Below are 24,090 nucleotides of genomic sequence, written 5' to 3'. Positions count from 1 at the left end.
GAGACAATTAGTTCAATTCATTAGGGGAAGATTTGTTTCTGACTTCTTGCCAAGTATTGTCTGCTACAGCGTGGCGTTTGGAAGATATCGGCCTGGCTGCTCTCCAAGCCTGATAAAGGTCTGTAGTTGTGAAATCTCATGAAAGACTGTTTGCAGGGACTTTGCTGGAGAAGAATTCCCTTTAAACTAAATAAAAGAGGTTTTATCGGGACGAAGAGTTGGCTTCGTGCTTTCGGGAAGTCTTCCATCAGAACACATTGTTAACTTTTTTTTTTCAGAAGCCACTTCTGACTAAACAAAAGGGCTTATAAAATGCCAGAAACAAATATAACATTAACACATATATGAATGCCTACATGCATACGCTATTCAATCCAAACGGTTTTATCAAACAATACCGTTAAATAAGATCTCATTTTCGGAGATCAACTCTGATGAAATATAGCGACTACTTTTGTTCCAAGTCATAAGCTGCCAATTGTACAGTTAAGTTCACGTGTCATTTTTAAAGCAAACCGTGGTTAGCTGTCTTGATTCCAAAACATTATTCCTTAAGCCTTTTAGGTTTTGTTTAGTTGTCCTGGAAGGCGAATACAGGAAGACAAACAAAAAGTCTTAATCTTGCCCGTACAATCGTGAAACGGGGGATTACGCCCTTGGGCAGTTTAAAGGCTTTATATTTAATTGCAATTTTTTAAAAATAATAAAAAAATGCATTAATTATCACGGCAAGCAATGTTCAGGAAATAAATTCATTAGGAAAAACGACACAGTCTGTTAAATGGATTTTGCCACAAGCAGAGGAACCCATACCCACCAAGGGTTGATCAATTGGGTTTATTTCATACTTACATTTTGTCCTGACCACCCACTCGCAACGTCAGCCGGGAATCACAGGAGATGGGGCAGGGATAACAGGTTCGATTTTGATCTGCTAAAGGTAAGAGATTCCAGCGTTAAAATGGGTATCGGCTATAAAGTTTTTGTGCCGTGTTGAATTAGGCAGAGCGGGGGCTCTCCAAAGTCGACAACCGTTAAGACTTGTGGACTTCCCAGAATCGACTCAAGGTCTGTGAAGGTGAGGGGGGAACAGATGTACAGGCAGCCATTGACTTACAACAGTTCATGTGTTATGTGACAGCATCTCCATCTGTTGTAGCCTGCCAGAGGCCAGCGGAACTGGTGGCAGACTCAGAGAGTGAGGAGGTTGGGGAGGAACATGGGCTAGTCCTGGAGTCTGGGAAAGGCTTTGACGAGGGCTCTGCATTGGAGGCAGAAATGGGGCCAGGGCTGTATGGCAGTTATCAGCTGCCTTCGGAGTTGGAGATCAGTGAGGCAGAAGAACAGCTGGAGCCTTTCCCGATGTGTGCATGCACAGAGCTGCCAGGAGAAGGGAACAGCTAAGGAACAAGGGCCAACTCAGGAGTAAAGCCACAAGTGGATGATGAATGGCCCCTCCCATAGGGAATAAAGAGGAGCGAAAGGGGAGTGGAGTTTGCAGGGACAATTAGTTCAACTCATTAGGGGGAAGATCTGTTCCTGACTTCTTGCCAAGTAATTGCTGCTATAGCATGGCGTTTGGAAGATATCGGCTTGGCAGCTCTCCAAAAGTCTGTAGTTCTGAAATCTCATGAAAGACTGTTTGCAGGGACTATGCTGGAGAGGAATTCTCTTTAACCTAAATAAAAGAGGTTTTATCAGGACGAGGAGTCTGCTTCATGGTCTTGGGAAGCCTAGGTCAGCACAACATCAGAGAAGAAACAGGTGTGGGAACAGGTGTGGGAATGCACAGATAGTCCTCAACATACGACCACAATTGTGCCCAAAATTTCTATTCTAAGCAAAACAGTTGTTCAGTGAACGTTGTCACTTCTGGTTTGCTCCGAGGGTCCTTTTTAATCTTCCAGAGGGAAGCCTCCTGATGGTCCCTGAAGCCTCCGGAGGGCTAAAACTGACTTCCGGTTTGGTCGTAGGGTCATTTTTAGTCCTCCGGAGCCTTCAGGGAAGCCTCCTGAAGGTCCCTGAAGCCGCCGGAGGCCCTCCGCGGGGGCTGTTTGCACCCTCCCAAGGCTCCTATAAAGCCTCTGGAGGGGGAGGGCGAAAAAAGCATGGAAAAATGGGGGAGCACCTCTCATACGCGCATGCACACTGGGGTGGGTCACACGGTGCATTATGGGTGCAAGCCCGCACACCCCCCTGCACTGCCCCTTATGGCACGCGAGCCAAAAAGGTTCGCCATCACTGTTCTATCCTATTCTATCCCATCCCATCCCATTCATTAAATTGACAGATTTTTTAATGTCAACGGACCACGATCTCTTTACAATTAAAATTTAAAGAACTGCAATTCTGGAATAAGTTGGGGATTTGGACTGGGAGAAGCATCTATACAGTGAATTACCGAGCTTTCCAGTCAGCGAAGTGGCAATGTCCAGCAATGTAAGACTCCTTTGTAGCTAACTAAAAATACATTGTGCCTGGATTGTCCAGTTTTATGTATAAGCAATACTCCTTTCACCTGAACTAATACTAGTAGTCCTATAAGCCCCTTATTGCCGTGTGCTGCAGGAATTTTTTTTCTTTTTCTTCTTCTTTTTTTTTTTGGCACTAATCTTCAAGGATTTAGCTTCTTTGCCACATACCTCAGGGCACAACTGATAAAGCCTTAACTCTCCGTTTTTCCAGGACACCACAGAGCGGCCTTGCAAAAAATGAAAATCACTCAAGAGATTTTAAAAGGTGGGAGGGAGAGAGAGAAATTTATTTTCAAATCCTGACTTCCAGCAAAGAGATGGGATGACTTTTTTCCAAAAAAGAAAAGAAAAAGAAAGAAAAGAAAAGAAAAGAGAGGAAAGGCTTATCTGGAGATCGGTTAAATTTTTTAATTTTGTGGGGTAGGGACTCTTTCATGCCGCCTGGCTTTAAAGTTTTATCTTTCGACAGGGACTTTTCGCCAAAGCGAACAGGAAGCTTTGTCAATGTAATCTGCCACAAGCTTATATTGCTTTCCTATAATACAATATATTTTAGGAGTATAAAGGGTAGATTTCTTTTTAATCACTTGTAATGGTGCATTATAGTCCTAATGGTGTACTGAATTGTTTACAGTAGAAGATGTGGACTAGTTATAAAATGAGGGGAGAGCTTTTTTTTATTTTTTTTTATTTTCTAAGTTCATTTTAATCACTCAGCGCTTTAAGCTGCCATTGGATAGAATCCTATCTTCACTCGAAATCTGCTAATATATGAATGCTGCAATTAGGACGACTCCCCTCCGCAGGTAAAGGCAGTAACTGAGAGATATCTATTATACGCGATTTCTACTTGGGAGATTTACCCTATCAAATGTGATTCTTATAAGGATTTATAGAGTGGTTTTCTTAGGCCAAAGTATCCGACCTAGAAAAAAAAACAAATAAATGAATAAATAGAAGGAGTGCAGTGAGAAGGAAATACCAGGCCAGATAGAGGGAGGTAGACAGATTTGAACACAGATATTGAAATCCCTTCTGTCTCCTTCAATGAACGGGGTTCCCCCCCACCCCACTGCACCTCTATCAAATAGCCAAATATCTGATAGTGGAGTGAAATTTCTCTCTCTCTCTCTCTCTCTCTCTCTCTCCCTCCCCCCACCCGGCCAAGATTCTCCTTTTTTCTTTTCTTTTTTCTGCATTTGTGCAAAAGAATCCCCATTTGAACCCCAATGGCATTTTCTAGTGGTTGAGTTCACATCAACTCAAGAGGTTAACCGGTTTGCTGGACGAGAAATGAGAAACTGGAATGATGCTGAGTTTAGGAATTCTGGGCGTTGAAGTCCGCAGGTCGTAAAGTTAGCCTAAGTTGCCCACCTGCCCACCTCTGCCTTAGGCCAAGGTGAAGGTCCTGAGCCCCCTCCAATGGCATCTCTCATCTAACCCGTCTCAGATCAAATGCAATTTCCTTTGGAGGCCCACAGGTCTCGGACTCCATATCCTCTACTTACGACTGTTCCATTGTATTATTATTATTGCTTCATGTTATGACCTTATGACTGCCTAGTACCGGGATGGCGAACCTATGGCAACGCCTTGCATGCCCTGTCAGCTGGCCAGCGCGCATGAGTGTGCTGGCCAACTGAGTTCAGCCTTCTTTTAAGCCATTTTTTGCCCTCCCCAGCTCCGGAGGCTTTTATAGGAGCCTGGGGAGGGCGAAAACAGCCACCCCCCTCTGGAGGCTTCAGGAGCTTCCCTGAAGCCTCTGGAGCGAAACCGACCCTACGGACAAACTGGAAGTTCAGGAACGGACTTCCGGTTTGCTCGTAGGACCTTCTGGAGGCTTCCCTGAAGGCTCTGGAGGACAAAAAAGACCCAACAGACAAACTGGAAGTCTTCCGGTTTGCTCGTAGGACCCCCCTGAAGGCTCCAGAGGGCTTAAATTGGCCATATGAGCAAACTGGAAGTTGTTCCTGAACTTTGCCCAAAGGGCTGTTTTTTTGCATTCCGGAGGCTTCAGGGAAGCTCCTGAAGCCTCCGGAAGGCTCCGGAGAAGGCCACTGGGGGGGGGGGCCTCTGGAGCCTGGGGAGGGTGAAAAAAGCATGCAAAATGGAGGATTGCGCCTGTCATGCGTGCATGCGTGCTGGGGGGTGTTGCACATTGCATTATGGGTGCAGCACACTCGTGCACAACCCCCCTGCGCTCCCCCACTTATGGCATGGGAGCCAAAAAGGTTCGCCATCACTGGCCTAGTATCACTGAGGCTACAGGCCACCAAGAAATATGTATATTGATTGGCAGAGCTCAGCAAGTTCAGAAAGAAACAGTAGCTCTTCCATTAGAATAGAACAGAACAGAACAGAGTAGAATAACAGAGTTGGAAGGGACCTTGGAGGTCTTCTAGTCCAACCTCCTGCTTAGGCAGGAACCCTATACCACTTCATGGTTATCTTCTTAAAAACTTCCAGTGTGGAACATTCACAACTTCTGGAGGCAAGTCGTTCCACTGATTATTCTTCTAACTGTCAGGAAATTTCTCCTCAGTTCTAAATTGCTTCTCTCCTTGATTAGTTTCCACCCATTGCTTCTTGTTCTACCCTCAGGTGCTTTGGAGAATAGTTTGACTGCCTCTTCTTTGTGGCAACCCCTGAGATATTGGAAGGCTGCTATCATGTCTCCCTAGTCCTTCTTTTCATTAAACTAGATATACCCAGTTCCTGCAACCGTTCTTCACATGTTCGAGCCTCCAGTCCCCTAATCATCTTTGTTGCTCTTCTCTGAACTCTTTCTAGAGTCTCAACATCTTTTTTATATCGTGGCGACCAAAACTGGATGTAGTATTCCAAGTGTGGCCTTACCAAAGCACTAGAAGAACTCATAAGCAGAAAGTCTTCTTTAAATGGCAGCCAAAGAAATGGCCAGGTTAAGAGATTGGACTTGGACCAAGGAGACCCCGATTCAAATCTTCACTCAATCGCAGACCTATACTGGATAACTTTGGGCCAATCATCCTCTTTTAACAAAACATCACAGGTGACGTGTGGACCCTCTCTGCGGATACGCAAGCCGTAGTCCAGCTCAGCTCCACTGTGCATATGCGCGTGCCTCCTGCCGGGCAGTTAATTTGTGGGTCTCTGCTTCGCATGTGGGAGAACGCAGGCATGCGTGGGGTGGTGGAGGGAGTGCATGTGAGGGGGAGGGGTAGCGCAGGGCTGCGTGCCACCCTCCGTTTTTGGTTTCAGGACGCTTCAGGGAGGCCTGCTATGCCCAAAAACAGGGCGCAGGGGGTGCGTGCACATGCACTGGGAGAGGCGAGGCACGAGGGCGGTGTTGTATGCACATTGCGTTATGGCTTTCGGCACACGAGGAGAAAAAGGTTAGCCGTCATGGTGTGGCTCTGCTGCTTGGGCGGTGGGCGGGGGGCAGAGGGGTTGGACTAGATGAGACAGGTCCCCTCCAACTCTGTTATTCTAATTCTAATTCTATTTCTATCCTATCCTATTCCTACCCTATTCTATTTCCACACATAGGGAAAGAAGACTCTGTAACTGTCATACATATGAGGCAGGTGTCAATCATCTGAGTGCAATTCCCACGACCAGGGGGCTGCTGCAACCGTCTAAGGTGTGAAAAATGTTCATAGGTCACTTTTTTCAGAGCGTTTGTAACTTCGAACGGTCACTAAATGAACTGTTGTAAGTCAAGGACTACTACTTGGATACGGTCCAATGATTTGTAGTCTCCCCCTCTTACTATTACATTCCCAATTTAAATTTCAGAATCCTGCACAGGGCCTCCATTTCTGGGCCAATTCTATCATTAAACCAAAAGAAAGAAAGAAAGAAACGAAAGAAAGAAAGAAAGAAAGAAAGAAAGAAAGAAAGAAAGAAGAGAAGAAGAAAGGAAGGAGAAGGAAGGAAGAAGGAAGAAGGAAGGAAGGAAGAAGACAGAGGCAGACAGAAAGAAAGAAAGAAGAAAAGAATAAGAAAAAAAAAGAAAAAAAAAAAAAGAAAGAAGAAAGAAAGAAGAAAGAAAGAAAGAAAGAAAGAAAGAGAAATCAGAAGATAATTTCGGGAGCCCAACATGAGAAACTTACTTTTTCATGCTTGTGTTTCTCCTTTCCTTCTTTCTCCCGTTCCTTCTTCTCTTTCTCTTTTTCCTTCTCCCTTTTCTCCTTCTCCTTGTCCTTCTCCCGCTCTTTCTTTTTCTTCTTCTCTTTTTGTCTTTTTTCTTCTCTTTGGGTTTTTCCTTCTCTTCAAACAGCTTCTCAGGAAGGACCGCGGAGGGAGCTGCAGCAGGGGGGAGCTTCATGGAGGTGGGGGTGCAGAAGAGAGGGAGGGGCAGGTCCTTGGGAGGGAGGACCAGGGGACTGACAATCCTTTAGCCTTGTCCTTCGCCTTCTCTTTTATTTTCTCCTTGTTTCTTCTCCCTGTCCTTTTTGCCTTTCTCTTTCTCCTTCTTATCTTTGTGTTTCTCGCGTTCTTTCTTGCCCCGGGTTCTTTGATCTTGACTTTGGTGTCCTCCTCAAAGTCCTTCATTTTGAACTTGAACGAATCCAGGTCGTCTTCCCCTCTGAACAGGTCCTTCCATGGGAACCTGGCTTCGCGGCCTCCTTCCTTGTCTCGCTCCTTCTCCTTGTTCTCCTTCTCTTTGTTCTTCTCTTTGCTCTTCTCCTTCTGCTTGTCTTTCTTTTTCATTTTGGTCTTCAGCTCCTTCTTCAGCTTCTTCTTCACCTCCACCGAGGCCGCCTGCTTCGTTTTCTCCTCGTAGATTTTGAGCAGAGGCTCCGGCGTGGGCGGAGAAGCCGAAGGGGACGAGAAGTAGGGGAAGCTGGCCGGCAAATTGGCGTGAGGACCCAGGTTGGCTTTCCGAATCACCTCGTCGATCGAATCGTCCATCGTCCATGAAATGTCCGAACTCGAGGTTCCGCCAGAAGGCGGGAGTGGGGTGCTTCCTGCTTTAGTTAAGCCACTGTTCGCCGAAACGGAAGCTTTAGGGATGGGAGGCTCACATACAGAAAGTCTTTTGGGACTCATGAAAACATCTCCTTCGGATTCGGACCCGGAAGAGAACTCAAACGGATCGGGATCGCGCTCGGCACACGCCCTGGCGATGACCGCATCGATTGAGTCGTCGATAGTCTTGTCCATCACCATCAATTTCTTTGCCGGGTTCTCACCCGCGGGTTTGGGAGGCTCAACCGGCATCGGTACCTGCTTAACCTGGATAGTCTCTTTCCCCATCTTGTCACTCAGTACAACTAAGGGGGGTTTCGTGGGGGTTTCCTGCTTAATTGTTATTTGAGGGACCACGTGGACCGGCAGTTTGGGACTTTTCGGGCTTCGGGGGCTCTTGGCCCGGCCAGGAGACTTTTTCTCCTTGCTGCCAATTTTGGGCGAGCGAAGGGGGCTGCCCATCACCACCGGAGACGGGGAAACCTTGGGCGCCTTAGTCTTCTGCACCGGAGAGGCTGTTTTCGTCTTGGGTTTAGGAAGAAGGGCTTTGGATTCGCAGGGTTTGGGAACGGGCAGCTGGGACTTTGCCACCGGAGCCAGGAGTGGCTCTGGGGAAGCCGGTACCTGATCGCCACCCTCTTGGACACAAACCGGGGAAAGCATCGGAGGCACCTTCTGGGCATTGATCAAGCTAAGAGGCTCGCGTGGCTCCAGGGTGACGTCGAGCTCTGCGTCCCTTTCGTGTTGGTTAGTCTGGGTCGCTTGGCTAGAGGCAGTTCCTCGGATTCGGGGCTTTCCAGGGGCCTCTTGCTTAAGTAATTTTCGTCGTTGACCACCTCGTCTTCTTCCATTTCTCCTTCTTCCTCCAAAGGCACCTGCATGGCTTCCGCGGAAGTTCCTCCATCGGTTGGCACCTGCTCCTCTTCCTCCTCTGGAGTAAGACAAGAGAAAAGAGAAAAGTTATTTTTGTTCTGACTGAGGCTTCCCAAGAGCAGGAAGCAAACTCCCGACAAAAAGCCCCTTTTGTTAATTGACTGTGAATTCTGCTCATTCACATCCAGCAAAGTCTTTCCAAGGAGGATTTCCAGTCACAGAGCTTATCTGGCTTGGAGAGCTGCCAGGTCGATATCTGCAAAACCTGGCAAGGAGTCTCGGAGGGTCACAATAGCAATAGCAATAGCAGTAGACTTATATACCGCTTCATAGGGCTTTCAGCCCTCTCTAAGCGGTTTACAGAGAGTCAGCATATTGCCCCCAACAATCCGGGTCCTCATTTTACCCACCTCGGAAGGATGGAAGGCTGAGTCAACCCTGAGCCGGTGAGATTTGAACCGCTGAACTGCTGATCTAGCAGTAGCCTGCAGTGCTGCATTTAACCACTGCGCCACCTCGGCTCTTTAACCCATTAAATGAACTGATTGTCTCCTGCAAACTCCACTCCCTTTTGATTACCTCTGGGAGGGGCCATTCATCATCCACCTGTGGCCTTACTCCCAAGTCGACCCCTGTTATTTAGCTGTTCCCTTCGTCTGGCAACTCTGCGCATGCGCACATTGGGAACAGGCTCCAGCTGTTCTTCTGCCTCACTGATGTCTGACTCTGAAGGCAGCTGATAACTGGCATACGGCCCTGGCCCCTCTCTGCCTCCAACACAGAGCCCTCATCAGAGCCTTCCCAGACACTATAGAAGTGAAAAGCTATGGTTCAAACCTCCACAAATAAATGCCAAGAGATAGAAGGGAAGGCCAAATAATTTTTTCTATTGATTTTTTCCCCCCGTAATGATGTCCCCCCCATAAGTTACCGTATTTTTCAGAGTATAAGACGCACCAGACTATAAGACGTGCCTTAGTTTTTGGGGAGGAAAATAGGGGGGGGGGAATCTGCCTACCAAGTGTTCATCTGGCTAGCGTCCTAAGTATGGACCTTATTTTCAGGGAGGGCTTATTATTTCTGAGGTGAAGGAGGCGGTGAGCATGGTCACTTCATGGTTGCTGCTGTGTGGCAATATTTTCGGGGAGGGCTTATTTTTGGGGGTGGTGCATTTTAGTGCATGCACTCAAAAGCCCACTTGGGCTTATTATCCAGGGAGGTCTTATTTTCAGGGAAACAGGGTAGGAGCCTATGAAGCACAGGTTATAAAGCAGAATAACCTGCTTTAGTCTTCTCCATGCTATCTCAGGTAGACATGTCTTCAGTTGATATCCACTGGGATGGGGTAAAGATTAATTGAAGCATAGATGTATATATATAGCACCATTAGAGCACCATTCATGGCAAGGGCTGCAACCTTCAGTTCATTGGATATATTAATTGATTAAGGGTGAGCACCCAATTAAACGTGTAATAAAAAAGTTTAACTTTTTATAAAGGCAGTCGTAAAACTGCAGCACCTTGCCAGATTTCCCCCCTTCTGTCTCACATTATAGGAGAGAATGTCTCTTCTGAGATTAAGATTGCTAGAGCACAAGCATTCATAGTTTTAAGACAGAGAATACAGGTGGCTCCCATCTTACAACAATTTGAAGGTCGAAGGTCCGACGGCACTGAAGAAGGTGACTTATGACCGATCATCGTATTTACAACCATCGCACCATCCACACAGTGACAATAATCAAATTTGGGCGTTGACTATGATACTAGGTAGAGAGGCAGATATTTCTCTCTGGGCATGCTGAGAATATATCGGCTAAACAAAACTCCGCATTGGCGACAGGAAGGGCATCTGGCCATTACACACTCTGCTAGCTCAATTCAGTTGCCCAGACTCCAACCCGCAAAGGATTATGGGGTCATTAAAAGATGATGATGATGTTGATGATGTATTTATGAGGGTTGCAGGATCCCGGAGTCGTGCGACGTTCCCAGCCAGCTTCCAATGAGCAAAATCATTAGGGTGGGGGGTGGAGAGCTGAATTCACTTAACAACTTGCACAATTCATTTCATAATCCCGGCAAAAAGATCATAAAATAAAGTGTGACTCGCTTAACGACCGCTCTGTTTAGCTGTGTAAATTCCGGTCTCAATTGCTATAGTAAATCAAGGAACTACCTGAGTGGCTAGTTTTAAAGCAGTTAAGCATGCATTTAGCGAATTATTCAGCCAAATCGCAAGATGGATGAACGATGGTTTTGCTGTAGTTTTTTTCCAGAAAAGGGGAGAGCTAAAAAAAGCAACTACTTGAAGAATATATATTTATGAGTATTCTTGACCTCGGTGGTTTGGCCTCTTCCCCGAACAGCCCTTCGACCATATCTCACTGCCACTTGCTTAGTTCCCAAACTTCGGGAGCAAGATTTACGTGACAGCTTTTCATGGATTCATGAGTTACCGGAAAGCGCAGCATGGAATGCCCTGACCCTCCTCTGCGAAATTTTGTAAACGGATGAAGAGAATTGGAAGGGATCTTGGAGGTCTTCTAGCCCAACCCCCTGCTCAAGCAGGAAAGCCTATAGTAGCATTTCAAACAAGTAGCTGCCCACTCTCTTCTTGAAGGCCTCCAGTGATGAAGGACTTAATTTTTCTCATGGCCCCTACATTTCACAAGGTGCTTGAGAGAGGAAAATTTAAACCACCAAATTATTACTCATTGCATTACATTATTGCTCTTTTATGGGGTGCTGGCAGCAGTACTTCGAAGCCAATGTAGATTGGAGCTGTCCCCTCCTGTTTGAAATAGCTTGGAAGAGGTGCTACTTTTGGCTGCAGATATTGTACTACCTTGTCTTCAACTTTAAAGCAGGGGTCCCCAACCTGTGGGCCACAGCATGCCACTGGGACACATGAGTGGCTGGCCAATGCGTGCATATGTGCACGCACGCACACACCCGTTTGTGCATGCATGCCAGGGGTGGGTTCCTGCCAGTTCTAACCTCTTCTACGGAAGAGGTTCCACAAATTTACAGTGCCGTTTAGAACCGGTTACAGCTCCCTCCCCCCCCCGTCCGCACATCATCAAGATGAAGAGCGAGAGGAGGAATTCTGGGAGTTGAAGTCCACAAGTCTTAAAGCTGTCAAGTTTGAACCCCTGGGGATTTTTTCTAAAAGGTTAGGGGTGCAAGCGTCTTGTAACTTGACAGCTTTAAGACTTGCGTGCTTCAAATGCCAGAGTTTCTGAGCCAACATTTTGGTTGCTAAGCAAAAGCGTTGTTAAGTGAGTTTCACCACATTTTACAAGTTGGCCCTGCCCACTGAGTCACATGGCCAGCAAGCCACTCCCACCTGGTCACATGGCTGGCAAGCTACTCCCACAAAGCAGACCACACCTACAGAAGAGGTTCTAAAAAATTTTGATGCATGCACAAAGGCACCTACCCTTCCCCTCCTTCCACGACGTCAACTCAGAAAGGTTTGGGGACTCTGGGTTAAAGATGACCCCAAAAGAAAATAAAAAAGGGACTTTACAACCTGTACTTATGACTTCTTCACACACACACACACACACACACCACACACACACACACCACACACCAACCACATGGTCAAAATTGGGCTGACCAGTTGCAGCATCCTGTGGTCATTTGATTTGCAAAACTTTTTTGTAGTAGCAGCCAAAAAAAAAATCCATTGGGGAAGCTGGATTCACTTAATGAAAATTCACTACAATTTGCTTAATAACTGCCGTGATTTGCTTAACAATTGCCTAAACGTTGCCATAAAAACAAGTCCTACTCAACTTACGTCCGTAACAATTTATGATGGAAATTCAAATCACGTAAATGTTACTAGGCCGTACTGACAAGGAAGATAGCCACTATCCCAGCTGATCTTAGCAGGGGAATTTTGAAGATTTATTGAATTAAACCCTTTTGCCCCCCCCCATTAATTCTTGCCTAATTAGTCTGTGCTTGCCAGCTGTTCAGAAATCTTAATTCAATATTCAGTAGTGTATTTCTCTAGAGTTAGTTAGTCCTCAACAATCACAACTGAGCTCAACATTTCCATGGCTAAGCCAGTGGGTCACTACATAGCTTTGCCCCATTTTATGACCTTTCTTGCCACAGTTGTTAAGTGAATCAGTGCAGTTGTTAAGTTAGTAACCCGGTCGTTAAGTGAATCTAGCTTGCCCATTGCTTATCGGAAGGTCGCAAAAGGAGATCCCATGAACCCGGGATACTGAGACTGTTATAAATAGGAGTCAGTGCCGAGTGTCTAAATTTTGATCATGTGACCCTGGAAACTCCACGACGGTCGTAAGATACCTTTAGCAGCAGCCAATCCCATTGTCGGCAGTGAGACTGAGCCCAGGTGTTGCAACCCAGCTGAAATCAGCATTTGCACCTAAAAATTTGCAGCCCTTAATTAGATTGGCAAATAGATATTGATAAAAAATGCCATTTTAGGCCCTTAGTGAAATAATTCCTGACCAATGGATCAACAATTTCTTGATTTCTCTATCGTTGGTAAGGAAAACTCCCAACTTTTCCATTAGCTTCAATGCAGGTAGCGAAACAAAGGAAGAACATTTAATGAATTCAATGTAATGTAATTTAATTTAAAGTTCTGGTACATTTGAATCTTCCGGAACAGGGGTGTCAAACTCCCAGCCCATGAGCCGGATGAGTCACGCGCTGGCCATGCCCATGCCCATGCCCACTTTAGCGAAGGGGGGGGAAAATCACAATATGTCATCTGACACCGCCGTGAGGGCACGAATTTGACACCCGAACGGCACACAAAACCTTCTTTGGGGCTGTGTGAGTCTTAGACACAAATGCCGTGGCAGTTCTACCGTAGTTTTAGCCGATCCAGCTGAATGTAGACACGGGGCCTGCCGAGCGCAAAGGTGCTTGTCTCATTGAATTATGAATATTCTCTCTGATCTCACGGCGCGTTAAACGTGAAGTGTCTGTATTGATTACTTTAAAGTGCCTTCAGCTTACTTTAGTGGAAGCCGAACAACTTGTTTGCACACCCAAGCGATTTGTCTCATTTCGCCCCTTGGTGGGAATAACCTGGGGTGTGTGTTCTGCAGACGCTAATATCTTTTCATTTAAAATTTTTCACACTCTGTTTCTCTGTAGGCTCTGGCCTTGAACCCAAACATGTAACCAAGGCACTAGGGAAGGGGTATAAGTAGAATAGATAGAAAGAAGAGATAAGAGGACAGTAGCTAAGCTTTTTGTCAAGGCGTGCCAAAAGCCTGGGGGCGTGGTGGGGCGTGCATATGTGCGTGCTCACACCCATAGTGGCCTTCCCCCCACACATGCATGCACAACACCCCCCCCCCCCCGTGCATGCGTGCAGGCCTCACTGAAGCCTCTGGACTTTCGGGAGGAGCGTTGGGCTATTTTTTGCCCTCCTGAAGCCTCCGGAGTGAGAAAAAAGCCTGATAGGAAACCCGGAGGTTCATTCCCGAACTTCCGGTTTGCGTGTTGGGCCATTTTTCACCCTACCTAGGCTTTAGGTGTCTTCTAGTCCAACCCCCTGCTCAGGCAGGACACCCTACACCACTTCAGACAAATGGTTGTCCAATTTCTTCTTAAAAACTTCCAGTGTTGGAGCATTTACAACTTCTGGAGGCAAGTTGTTCCACTGGTTAATTGTTCTCATTGTTAGGAAAATTATTCTTAGTTCTAGGTTGATTCTCTCCTTGATTAGTTTCACCATTGCTTCTTGTTCGCCTGCAGGTGCAGTATTATTATTAGTAGTAGTATTAAGTAGTCCTCAACTTACGACCACAACTGAGCCCAAAATTCTGTGTAATCACAGAGTGAGCTTCGCCCTATTACGTCCTTTTTTGCCACTGCTGTTAAGTGAATCCCTGCAGCTGTGAAGTTTGCAACACGGTTGTTAAGTGAATCATGCTTTCCCCTTTGACTTTGCTGGTCAGAAGTTCGCAAAAGGGGACCCTGTGACCCTGTAAATACGAGTCAGTTGCCAAACGTCTTGAATTGTGATCATGGGACCGTGGGGATACTGCAATGTTCCTATAGGTGAAAAAAAGTCAATTTTTTCAGTGCCGTTTTAACTTCGAACGGTCACTAAACAAACTGTTTTAAGTCAAGGACTGCCTACCCCACATCTCAAGCGTCAGACTTGGCACCCCAGTTGAAATGATCCTTTAAATCAACCCAAAGCCACATGCAGCCCCTGCCTGCACACTTTTGATGACCTTCAGCGTCTCATCTGATTATTAAAAACTTAGGGAAGAGTTTCTCATCATTTTGAAATGAGAAGCCAGGCGAAATATGACTGTAAGCTGTAAAAAATAAGGAGAAGAAGAAGGAAAGACTTAATCCTACTTGAAACCCGCTCTTTTCTCGTCTCCGTGATTCAACCAAGCCCCTTAATCCTTCCCCAAAAACAGCTAAATGCGATCCAGCAGAAAGTTTGTCCATCCCCACTTCGGATAATGTGGTATTTCATTTGCTTTTCTATTTGGGATTCAACTGATCCGTAGCTGAAAATCTCTCTTAATTCTCTCCTAAAGCAAATTAGGGCGTGATGCTCATTGGGCTCTTGAGATTTCGTGGGGGCTCACCTGTGTGTCATCTCTGTTTCTTTAACGGGGGTGTCGCTGTTTTCCCAGGTTGTAGTTCATTCTAGCTTTCTAGCCCCTTTCCGCTTCATGGCAGGTTCTATTACAGGGCGTCCTCGATTTATAACAGTTTGTTTTGTGACCGTTCAGAGCCCCAACGGCACTGAAAAAGTGACATTTTCACCGTTACGACCGCTGTAGCATTCCCATGAGCAGGTAATCGAAATTCAGAGGCTTGGCAGGCGGGTTCATATGAGAAGGTCGCAAAAGGGATCATGTGACCCCGGGATAGTGCAAACTGTCCTAAGTACATGCCAGTTGCCAAGCGCCAAAATCTGATCAGTCACCACAGAGGACGCTGCAACTGTTGTAAATGTGAGGATTGGTCCTAAATCGCTTTATTCATCACCACTGTAACTTTGAATGTTCACTAAACGAATGGTTGTAAGTCAAGGACAGGGGTGGGTTCCGGATCCGTTGCAACCGGTATGGTGCAATGGGGCTGGCATCTACCTCATGCATGCGCGCAGTGCACACATGCGTACTTACCGCCTGCGATGCTCCAGATGCTTGGCGGAGCGTCGCGCAGGCGTCATACACTCCGTGGGGTGCGCAAAGCCCCAGTCGGCTCAAATACAGGTAAGGAGGGTGGGCAAGTGAGCCCTCCGGAGCACCGTACCGGAACAGTACCTGGTGCTCCCAGGAGACACGGTACGCCCGTACCGAGGAATACCGATCGTATCCCACCACTGGTCAAGGACTGCCAGGAAATCTGGAAGATTTCCCTGAAAAGTACCAAAACGACGGCTAAATGAAATCTTCTCTTAGATGTTTGGACCAAGAGAACTAGAATGTTGACTTCTACTTTGTTTTGTTTCTGCGCGTTGTGTTTTAAATGAGTTGGGAGTTGCTGCACCGGGATAACATATTTCCCAGTCTTAAGTGCCAGCTTGAAAACTCCTTCCCAACTGCTATTAGCCCAATAAATACAGCGTAAAAGCTGACTAAGGGCCTTCCCACACATGGGCTTGTGTTTTTTTTTTCTTTTTTCCTGCTTTCAGATGTGAAGGTGGCCCTCCCGTTCTCACACACCTGGTGGCAGGACACGTCAGAAGTCCCAATTTCCATGAAAAGGTTCCCAGGCTTTTAATTTCAAAACCACCTTTGCTTGGGAACACACCAGGCAAGAGAGAATTTTGAGACGGCTCAGAAATCTTTGCTGAAAGATTAAAAAAAAATCCCCCCTCACCAAATAGTCCACCTGGAGACAATTCTCTCCGATCGTCTCCAAATTCATATTTGGGGTTTTTTGGGTAAGAAATGAGCTGGGCTGGCGGGGGTTTGTGTGTGTGGAATCTCACTTTAATGCTTCCGATTACCATAACTGGGCACCTATTATATTATTGCAATCAGGCCTGAACCAACCACCACCACCACCAAAAAAAAAAGGAGATTAACGACAGCAATTTATTGTTCCTGACGAGGGAGAAAATGGGAGATGTTGTCGTTATCATAAATCATATCATAAATAAGCAAAAGAGAAACCGTCGGAGGGCCGGGGGTTTGCGGTGTCCGCCTTGCAAAGGCCCTTTGCCGGCGCATTCGCTCAGGATGGTAGCCATAGAAACCCCAAAGTCATTGTTATCTTACTCTTGCTGCAGTTCTGTGATACAACCATATTAACATATAGATTAGGCCATTTATATACCAGGTGTCATTTCAGGTTAGCCTGCTTATATAGCATTTTAAGGTTCTCTCTCTCTTTCTTCTCTTTTCTTTCTTTTTATTGTGGATATGTTAGAAAAGGCTCCTATTTCTACTGGTCAGTTTCTCTTTCTTCTCTCTCTCTCTCTCTCTCTCTCCGCCTCCCTCCCTCTCTCTCTCTCCATTTATAACCCATCAACATCGTACCATCCGTCGTCTTAGTTAATCACTCCTGTTATTGATTGGCTGCGGTGGACAAGTTGTCACGGCCTAATTACCTTGTCTTTGCTAATAATTTCATTTTTAGCGGGTGGAAAAAAAAAAAAGAAAAAAAAAGAAGAAAATACAGTTTAATAAGGAATACGGCAAGCACGCTTTAGGGAGGGTCTTTGGTTAAGGAAGCCTGATTGATGGCGGAGCAGGAAGTGGAGCGGGAATCGGGGCGTGTATTGATGGGATCCGGCTGCAAAGGTCACAAATGGTGATCACTGCGACAGACGCAATTGAGGACTGGTCGTACGTCCCCTTTTGCAGGCTGTCGTAACTTCAAATGTTCTATTTTTTCTTCCGAAGTCCTGTCTTTTTTTTTGTTTTTTTTATTTTATTTTATCAATTTCATATATACATTCACAATTATATGATCTCATAACTGTATTATAAATATGTATTTATAACAATTTTTCCCTACTGTTAACAATATACTTGAAGATTGCTTTTTTAACATCCCATAGATCCATCTATCTTACAACGGTCCTACTTCTTCCCTCCTCCCTCTTTCCTTCCTCGTTTCTTCTCTCCTACTCCCCTTCCTTTCCCTCCTCCCCTTCCCTCCTCTCTCCTTCCTTCCCTCCTTCCCTCCTTTTCTTTCTTTTCTCCTCTCTCCTTCCTTTCCCTTCCTTTCCTCCTTCCTTCCCCCCTTCCTTCTCTCCTACGTTCCCTCCTGCCTTCCCTCCTTTCTTCTCTCCTTCCTTCCCTCCTTGCTTCCCTCCCTCCTTCCTACCCCCTTTCTTCTCTTTCAAATGTTCACTGACTGAGTCGTTGATAAGCGAGGACTATCCGTACAGCACAGGTAAAGGAGGCTATTTGTAGCTCAGGGTTGAAATGAGGAGATCGTTTGTGATCTCTGAGTTGGTTGTTTTACTGGCAGGCGTTTCATTACCAAACTAGGTAACATCCTCAGTGCTGCTAGTCTATTAACCGGTACAGTAAAGTCTGACTTTTTTCTTTGTTTTTTTTCCCCCTTGAAGACGTTTCACTTCTCATCCAAGAAGTTTCTTCGGTTCCGACTGAATGGTGGAGGGGAAATGGAAGGATTTCTATTCCTTGCAGTCATCTGGTCATTTGTACACTCTCTGAGAGTCGTTGAAGCCATTTGGGGCTTATCTGCGCCTTATCCACTCCCAGAGAGAGTGCGAATGACCAGATGACGTGCAAGGAATGTTAATCCTTCCATTTGCTCCCCTCCATCATTCTGTCAGAACTGAAGAACTCCTTGGATGAGAATAAAACGTCTTCAAGGGAAAACAAAAGAGAAGCCAATTTGCCTTTTGAAAAAAGAACTTTTGGACAATTCATGCCCAAGGATTGTTTTCAAGCCAGTAAGTTTCTTTTCGCCTCTGTTACTCCACAGTTCTGTCCCTTGACCTTAAGAGTACCAGCCATTCAGTGGCCTTCTGAAAACCCACTCCCTGAAAACCCTTTAAAGAGCTGGCGGCCTGGAATCAGCTTGTGGGAAGCCCCCCCCCCCCCCCCCCCCCCCCCCCCCCCCCCCCCCCCCCCCCCCCCCCCCCCCCCCCCCCCCCCGAGACTGAAATGTTTTGGGAAATATAAAAAGAAGCATAATATTATATTCCCCTAAAGGAGAAAAATCTTAACAAAGGCAGAAACAAAGGACTTTTGAAGCCCTCCTGCCACAGAAACCTCATGTCTTTAGAGCTGGATATTTGTCCCTATTAAGAAAAACCAGGCTAATCTATTCATAAACAAAACGCTGTCAGCCACAGCTCCCACAGAAGGCTGGAGCTGATAGGAATAAGAATGTACATCCCCACCCACCCAAATTCTAAGGGCAGGACGTGACCTTTAGGACATCATAGGATTTACCCATCACCATTAGAATAGCAAAAGACACAAGGCTCACTACCTTGTACAACCCCTGGAGCATCTCAATCACAAAATCCCAGAACCCTATAAAAATCCCATCCACTCATCCAATCATTTGGTCAGCTACCCCAGAAACACGCTGCTGTCACTGACGTTTCTGGCATCCAAATAAACGGAGACCTTCTTTCCAACCAGCCAGCCTCCATTTTATTTCCAGAGTCTTTCTCCCAGCTTGGAACCGGGCCGGATTTTTTTCTTCTAACAAGCTTTAGGAGACCCTCTTTTCAATCATTTTGCTGAAATCCTCCCACCTTGGATGCTACTGAATTCGTGACAGCTCCTGGCTTTGAGCAAGTGTGGGAAGAAATGAGGATTTACTGCTTCAGCCACAGGTACTTGCTCCCTGCTGAAGTGGCTCGTTTTTGTACAATTCTCTTTTTTTCTCCTTCCTTTCTTTTAGAAAGTCGAGTTCTCTAAGGGGATGGTCAGGGGTTTTTTTTGTTTTAAATTGTCCATTCTTTATTTTGTGTAATTGTAAGAACTCCTTCAGAAAGTTATTTTCTGCCTATAGGCAAAGGATTAGGATTAAAAACAAAAGCAAAAAAACAGAATATTCACTGGCTTGGGCTGCTAAATCATGACAAGCTGGGGAAAAGAATGCTTTTACAGCAAAGTTGGTTTGTTTGTTATTTATTTATTTATTTGTATCCCAACTTCATTCTTTTTTACAAACAACTGAAGGCGGTGAATATATCCAATGCTTCTTACTCTTCCTATTTTCCCCACAACTACCCTGTGAGGTTGGTTGGGCTGAGAGAGAGGGACAGGCCCAAAGTCACCCAGTTGGCTTTCATGGCTCAAGCTGGACTAGAACTCCCAGTCTTCTGGTGATTGGCCCAGTCACTCAGTTGGCTTTCATGGCTAATGCGGGACTAGAACTCCCAGTCTCCTGATGATTGGCCACTAAATTCACCCAATTTAGCTTTCATGGCTAATATAGTACTAGAACTCCCAGTCTCCTGATGATTGGCCCAGTCACTCAGTTGGCTTTCATGACTAATGAGGGACTAGAACTCCCAGTCTCCTGATGATTGGCCCGCTAAATTCACCCAATTTAGCTTTCACGGCTAATGTAGTACTAGAACTCCCAGTCTCCTGATGATTGGCCCAGTCACTCAGTTGGCTTTTATGGCTAATGCGGGACTAGAACTCCCAGTCTCCTGGTGATTGGCCCAAATTCACCCAATTTAGCTTTCATGGCTAATGTAGTACTAGAACTCCCAGTCTCCTGATGATTGGCCCAAAGTCACTCAGTTGGCTTTCATGATTAATGAAGCACCAGAACTCCCAGTCTCCTGATGATTAGCCCGAAGTCACTCAGTTGGCTTTCATGGCTAATGCGGGACTAGAACTCCCAGTCTCCTGGTGATTGGCCCAAATTCACCCAATTTAGCTTTCATGGCTAATGTAGTACTAGAACTCCCAGTCTCCTGGTGATTAGCCCAAAGTCATTCAGTTGGCTTTCATGGCTAATGCGGGACTAGAACTCCCAGTCTCCTGGTGATTGGCCCAAATTCACCCAATTTACTTTCATGGCTAATGTAGTACTAGAACTCCCAGTCTCCTGATGATTGGCCCAAATTCACGATCCTTGGTGCTCTCTGAGCTTGTTGGTTTGCTTGTAAACCTTTCATTGCCCGAACAGGGAACAACATCAATGCACCATCAGTAAAAGATGAGCCGCGGTGGCCCATTGGTTAAAGGGCAGCACCGCAGGCTACTTCTGCTGCCTGCCGGCTGCCTGCAATTTGGCAGAATCAAATCCCACCAGTAAAATATCATTAAAGATCACTAAAGGATCTTTAATGCAACATGCTCTACATAGGGCTGCCCTTGAAGAGCATCCGCGACTTCAGCTAGTCCAGAATGTGGGCCGCGCGAGTGATTGTGGGTGCACCACGTTTCGCCCACATAACACCTATCCTCCGCGAGCTGCGCTGGCTACCTGTTGATCTCCGGGTGCGCTTCAAGGTGCTACTTACCACCCATAAAGCCCTCCATGGTAGTGGATCTGAGTACTTGAGAGACCGCCTCCTGCCAATTACCTCCTTACGACCTATTAGATCACACAGATTAGGCCTCCTCCGAATTCCATCCGCCAGTCAGTGTCGACTGGCAACTACGCGGAGGAGAGCCTTTCAGTAGTAGCTCCGACCCTTTGGAACGATCTCCCCGTGGAGATTCGTACCCTCACCACCGTCCAGACCTTCCGCACAGCCCTTAAGACCTGGCTATCCCGTCAGGCCTGGGGATAAAGATTGTAATCCGTCCCCACCCGAATGATGATGAATGTTGTGTTCTACTTTTACTTATATATTGTTTTATGTCTTACTGTTTTGTATTCCCCTCCCTATAAATTGTAAGCCGCCCTGAGTCCCCTCAGGGAAAAGGGCGGCCTATAAATAATAATACAAAAAAAAAAAAGGATCATTAAGGATCAGTGAAAGATCAATGCATCAGCAAAAGATGCATTTTAAAGTAGACTTGCAACAAGGCTTGCCCTTTGTCTCAGTGACCTTGACCAGGAAAAAAAAGAGGGGGGGGGAGAAATGAGTGGGAGGAATATCTTAAGACCTGGGGCTCTGAAAGCATTTTAGCATGAGCTTTGAATAATTATCCTACAATATGAGTTTCCTGATTAATTGCTTCAGATAAGGTCTCCTTTTCCTAGCTGGCCTCCAGTGACTCTCTCTACTTCCCATAATCACTTGTGTCCTGTGGGGTTTTTTTTGCTTTTTCCTCCCCTGCACACCGGAACAGCTGAGAGGGAGGGGAAAAAACAAAACCCCGAGATACACAATTCCATTACTTGAGGATTAGCCAGAAGATAACCTTACGTATTCCATTACTGACCGTGATTTGAGTAATTATGCAATCAAACGGAGTCACTTTGAAAGATACCTTAATTGTTTTCCCAGGTTTGCTCAAGCTGTGCATCCCTGCCCAGAGAAGGTACATCTGTCCACAGCGCAGAAGTGCATTCAGATGACCGAAGGGAAATGTAATGAGAAAGCAGGCCAATTTTCAGAAAGCTAATTAAACTTTCGAAGGAACATTGCATAAAGAAGGAAGTTAGATGCCCTAAATTACCCAGAACAGAACAACAGAGTTTCAAGGGACCTTGGAGGTCTTCTAGTCCCACCCCTTGCTCAAGCAGGAGATCCTATAGTTATTCTGGACAAATGACTGTCCAATCTCTTCTTATAAACCTCCAGGGAATAGAGCAGCCACAACTTCTGAAGGCAAGCCATCCAAAGACAAGATAAACAAATATTGTATGTTGTGCTCTTAAGTACACAGCGCTTAAGCATTCTGCATTGCTCCCAATAATGATGGGACATTTGTTTTCAATTTGATTTGATAATCATGTGTGTAACTTTCCTTTTTCTGATCTTCTCCATGGTTTTCCTTCCAGAAACTGGCAGAGCTGTTTGACTGGGAGACCAGGGGCTTCATCTCAAGCCCCCAGCTGCAAAGGGGCAGATCTAATCCAACCTCCTGATCAACAGGAAACCCTAAATCATTTCAGACAGATGGCTGTCCAGTCTCTTCTTAAAAACTCCAGTGATGGAGCACCCACAACTTTGGAGGCAAGTTGTTCCACTGGCTAATTGTACTCGCTGTGGGGAAATTTCTCCTAGTTATAAGTTGCTTCTCCTTGATTCATTTCTATCTGTTGCTTCTTGTTCTGCTTTCTGGTGCTTTGGTTGATAATGTTGTGGCCTGCCAGTGAAGCTGGCAGCAGATTCGGACAGTGAGGAGGTTGGGAGGAGCATAGGCCAGTCTGGGGAAGGCTCTGATAGCAGTTAGACTTAGACTTATATACCGCTTCATAGGGCTTTCAGCCCTGTCTAAGCGGTTTAGAGTCAGCATATCGCCCCCACAGTCTGGGTCCTCATTTCACCCACCTCGGAAGGATGGAAGGCTGAGTCAACCTTGAGCGGTGAGATTAGAACCGCTGAACTGCAGATAACAGTCAGCTGAAGTGGCCTGCAGTACTGCACCCTAACCTCTGCGCCACCTCGGCTCTTGATGAGGGCTCTGCATCGGAGGCAGAGAGGGGGCCAGAGCCGTCTGACAGTTATCAGCTGCCTTCGGATTCAGACATCAGTGAGGGAGACGAACAGCTGGAGTCTGTTCCCATTGTGCTCATGCGCAGAGTTGCCAGACAAAGGAACAGCTAAAGAACAGGGTGACTTGGGAGTAAGGCCACAGGTGGACAATGAATGGCCCCTCCCAGAGGAATAAAAGAGGAGCGAAAGGGGAGTGGAGTTTGCAGGAGACCATTAGTTCGCTTAATTGGTTAGTGACTCTCCGAGACTCCTTGCCAAGTTTTGCAGATATCAGCCTGGCAGCTCTCCAAGCCGGATAAGGCCTGTGATTGTAAATCCTCCCTTGAAAGACTTTGCTGATGTGAATGAGCAGAATTCTCAGTCAATTAATAAAAGAGGTTTGTCAGGACAAGGCGTTGCTTCATGCTCTTGGGAAGCCTCGGTCAGAACAGATAGGTTTACCTCCCTCTTCTTTGCGGCAACCCCTCAAATATTGGAAGACTGCTATCATGTCACCATTAGTCCTTCTTTTCATTAGACTAGACATATCCACTGAGTAGTTGTTCTCACAGTCAGAGTTTTGGAAAACCCCAGAATTAATGTTAATATTTGTACATTGCTAGCTGTACCTCCGGATCATCTTAATATTTTACATGTCATTTTACACACCATGGATCATCAGGTCAAAACAAGATCTGGATCTACCTAATTTTTCTTCTGTTTGTTTTAATCAGGTAATTGTCTGATTTTGAAAAACCAAGCTTTTTTTTAAAGAAAAAAAAGATTGATGGGCCACCCCATGTCGTAAGCCCTGGGTGGGCAACAATCTCCCGATTTAATTCATCCTAAAACATCCCTGCAAGGTAAATTGCAACCCCCCCTCCCCTTGCATAGAGATGGGAACTGAAGATTGAGATGGGGTTTTTGTGAAAAGCCACCCAGTGAGGAGATAGCTGAGGCTGGATTAATTAGCTAATTGAAATATATATTACTAAACTCAATGGAAGCACTGTTTTGAGGGTCCTGAAATGAAAAAAGAGCACCCACTCTTCTTATGCAAGGCAGACAAATCACTTAGCTGCTGGAAAGACCCTTTCAGTGTGTGTAGCCTCCATCCAGAGATATACAAAGATAGCCAGTAGACTTTGGCTCGAAAAAACCCAAAGCAATTACTGAAAAAGTTGGTGAAGGGACCTGAAGTTGTTTACACGACCCACAGGGCTAATGATTTAAAACTGATATTGGCATTAGAGGTTCTCAAAT

At 45.9% G+C, this 24,090-nt stretch overlaps 1 protein-coding gene across 1 annotated transcript in view; it reads right to left on the bottom strand.

Annotated features, from left to right (window-relative positions):
• The window catches only part of TAF3 (TATA-box binding protein associated factor 3), a 166,637-nt gene that overhangs the window by 57,058 nt on the left and 85,489 nt on the right, over positions 1-24,090 (bottom strand). The window contains 6 exon segments of the mRNA XM_032221269.1: positions 853-886; positions 889-931; positions 6,569-6,694; positions 6,697-6,968; positions 6,971-8,156; positions 8,159-8,358. Of these exon segments, the coding sequence (XP_032077160.1) occupies positions 853-886; positions 889-931; positions 6,569-6,694; positions 6,697-6,968; positions 6,971-8,156; positions 8,159-8,358 (1,861 nt within the window).

This window comes from Thamnophis elegans, chromosome 7 (genome assembly GCF_009769535.1).
Source record: "Thamnophis elegans isolate rThaEle1 chromosome 7, rThaEle1.pri, whole genome shotgun sequence".
Lineage (NCBI taxonomy): Eukaryota > Metazoa > Chordata > Lepidosauria > Squamata > Colubridae > Thamnophis > Thamnophis elegans.
Note: the sequence above shows the minus strand (reverse complement) of the source record. Positions and strands in the feature narration are given on the sequence as shown.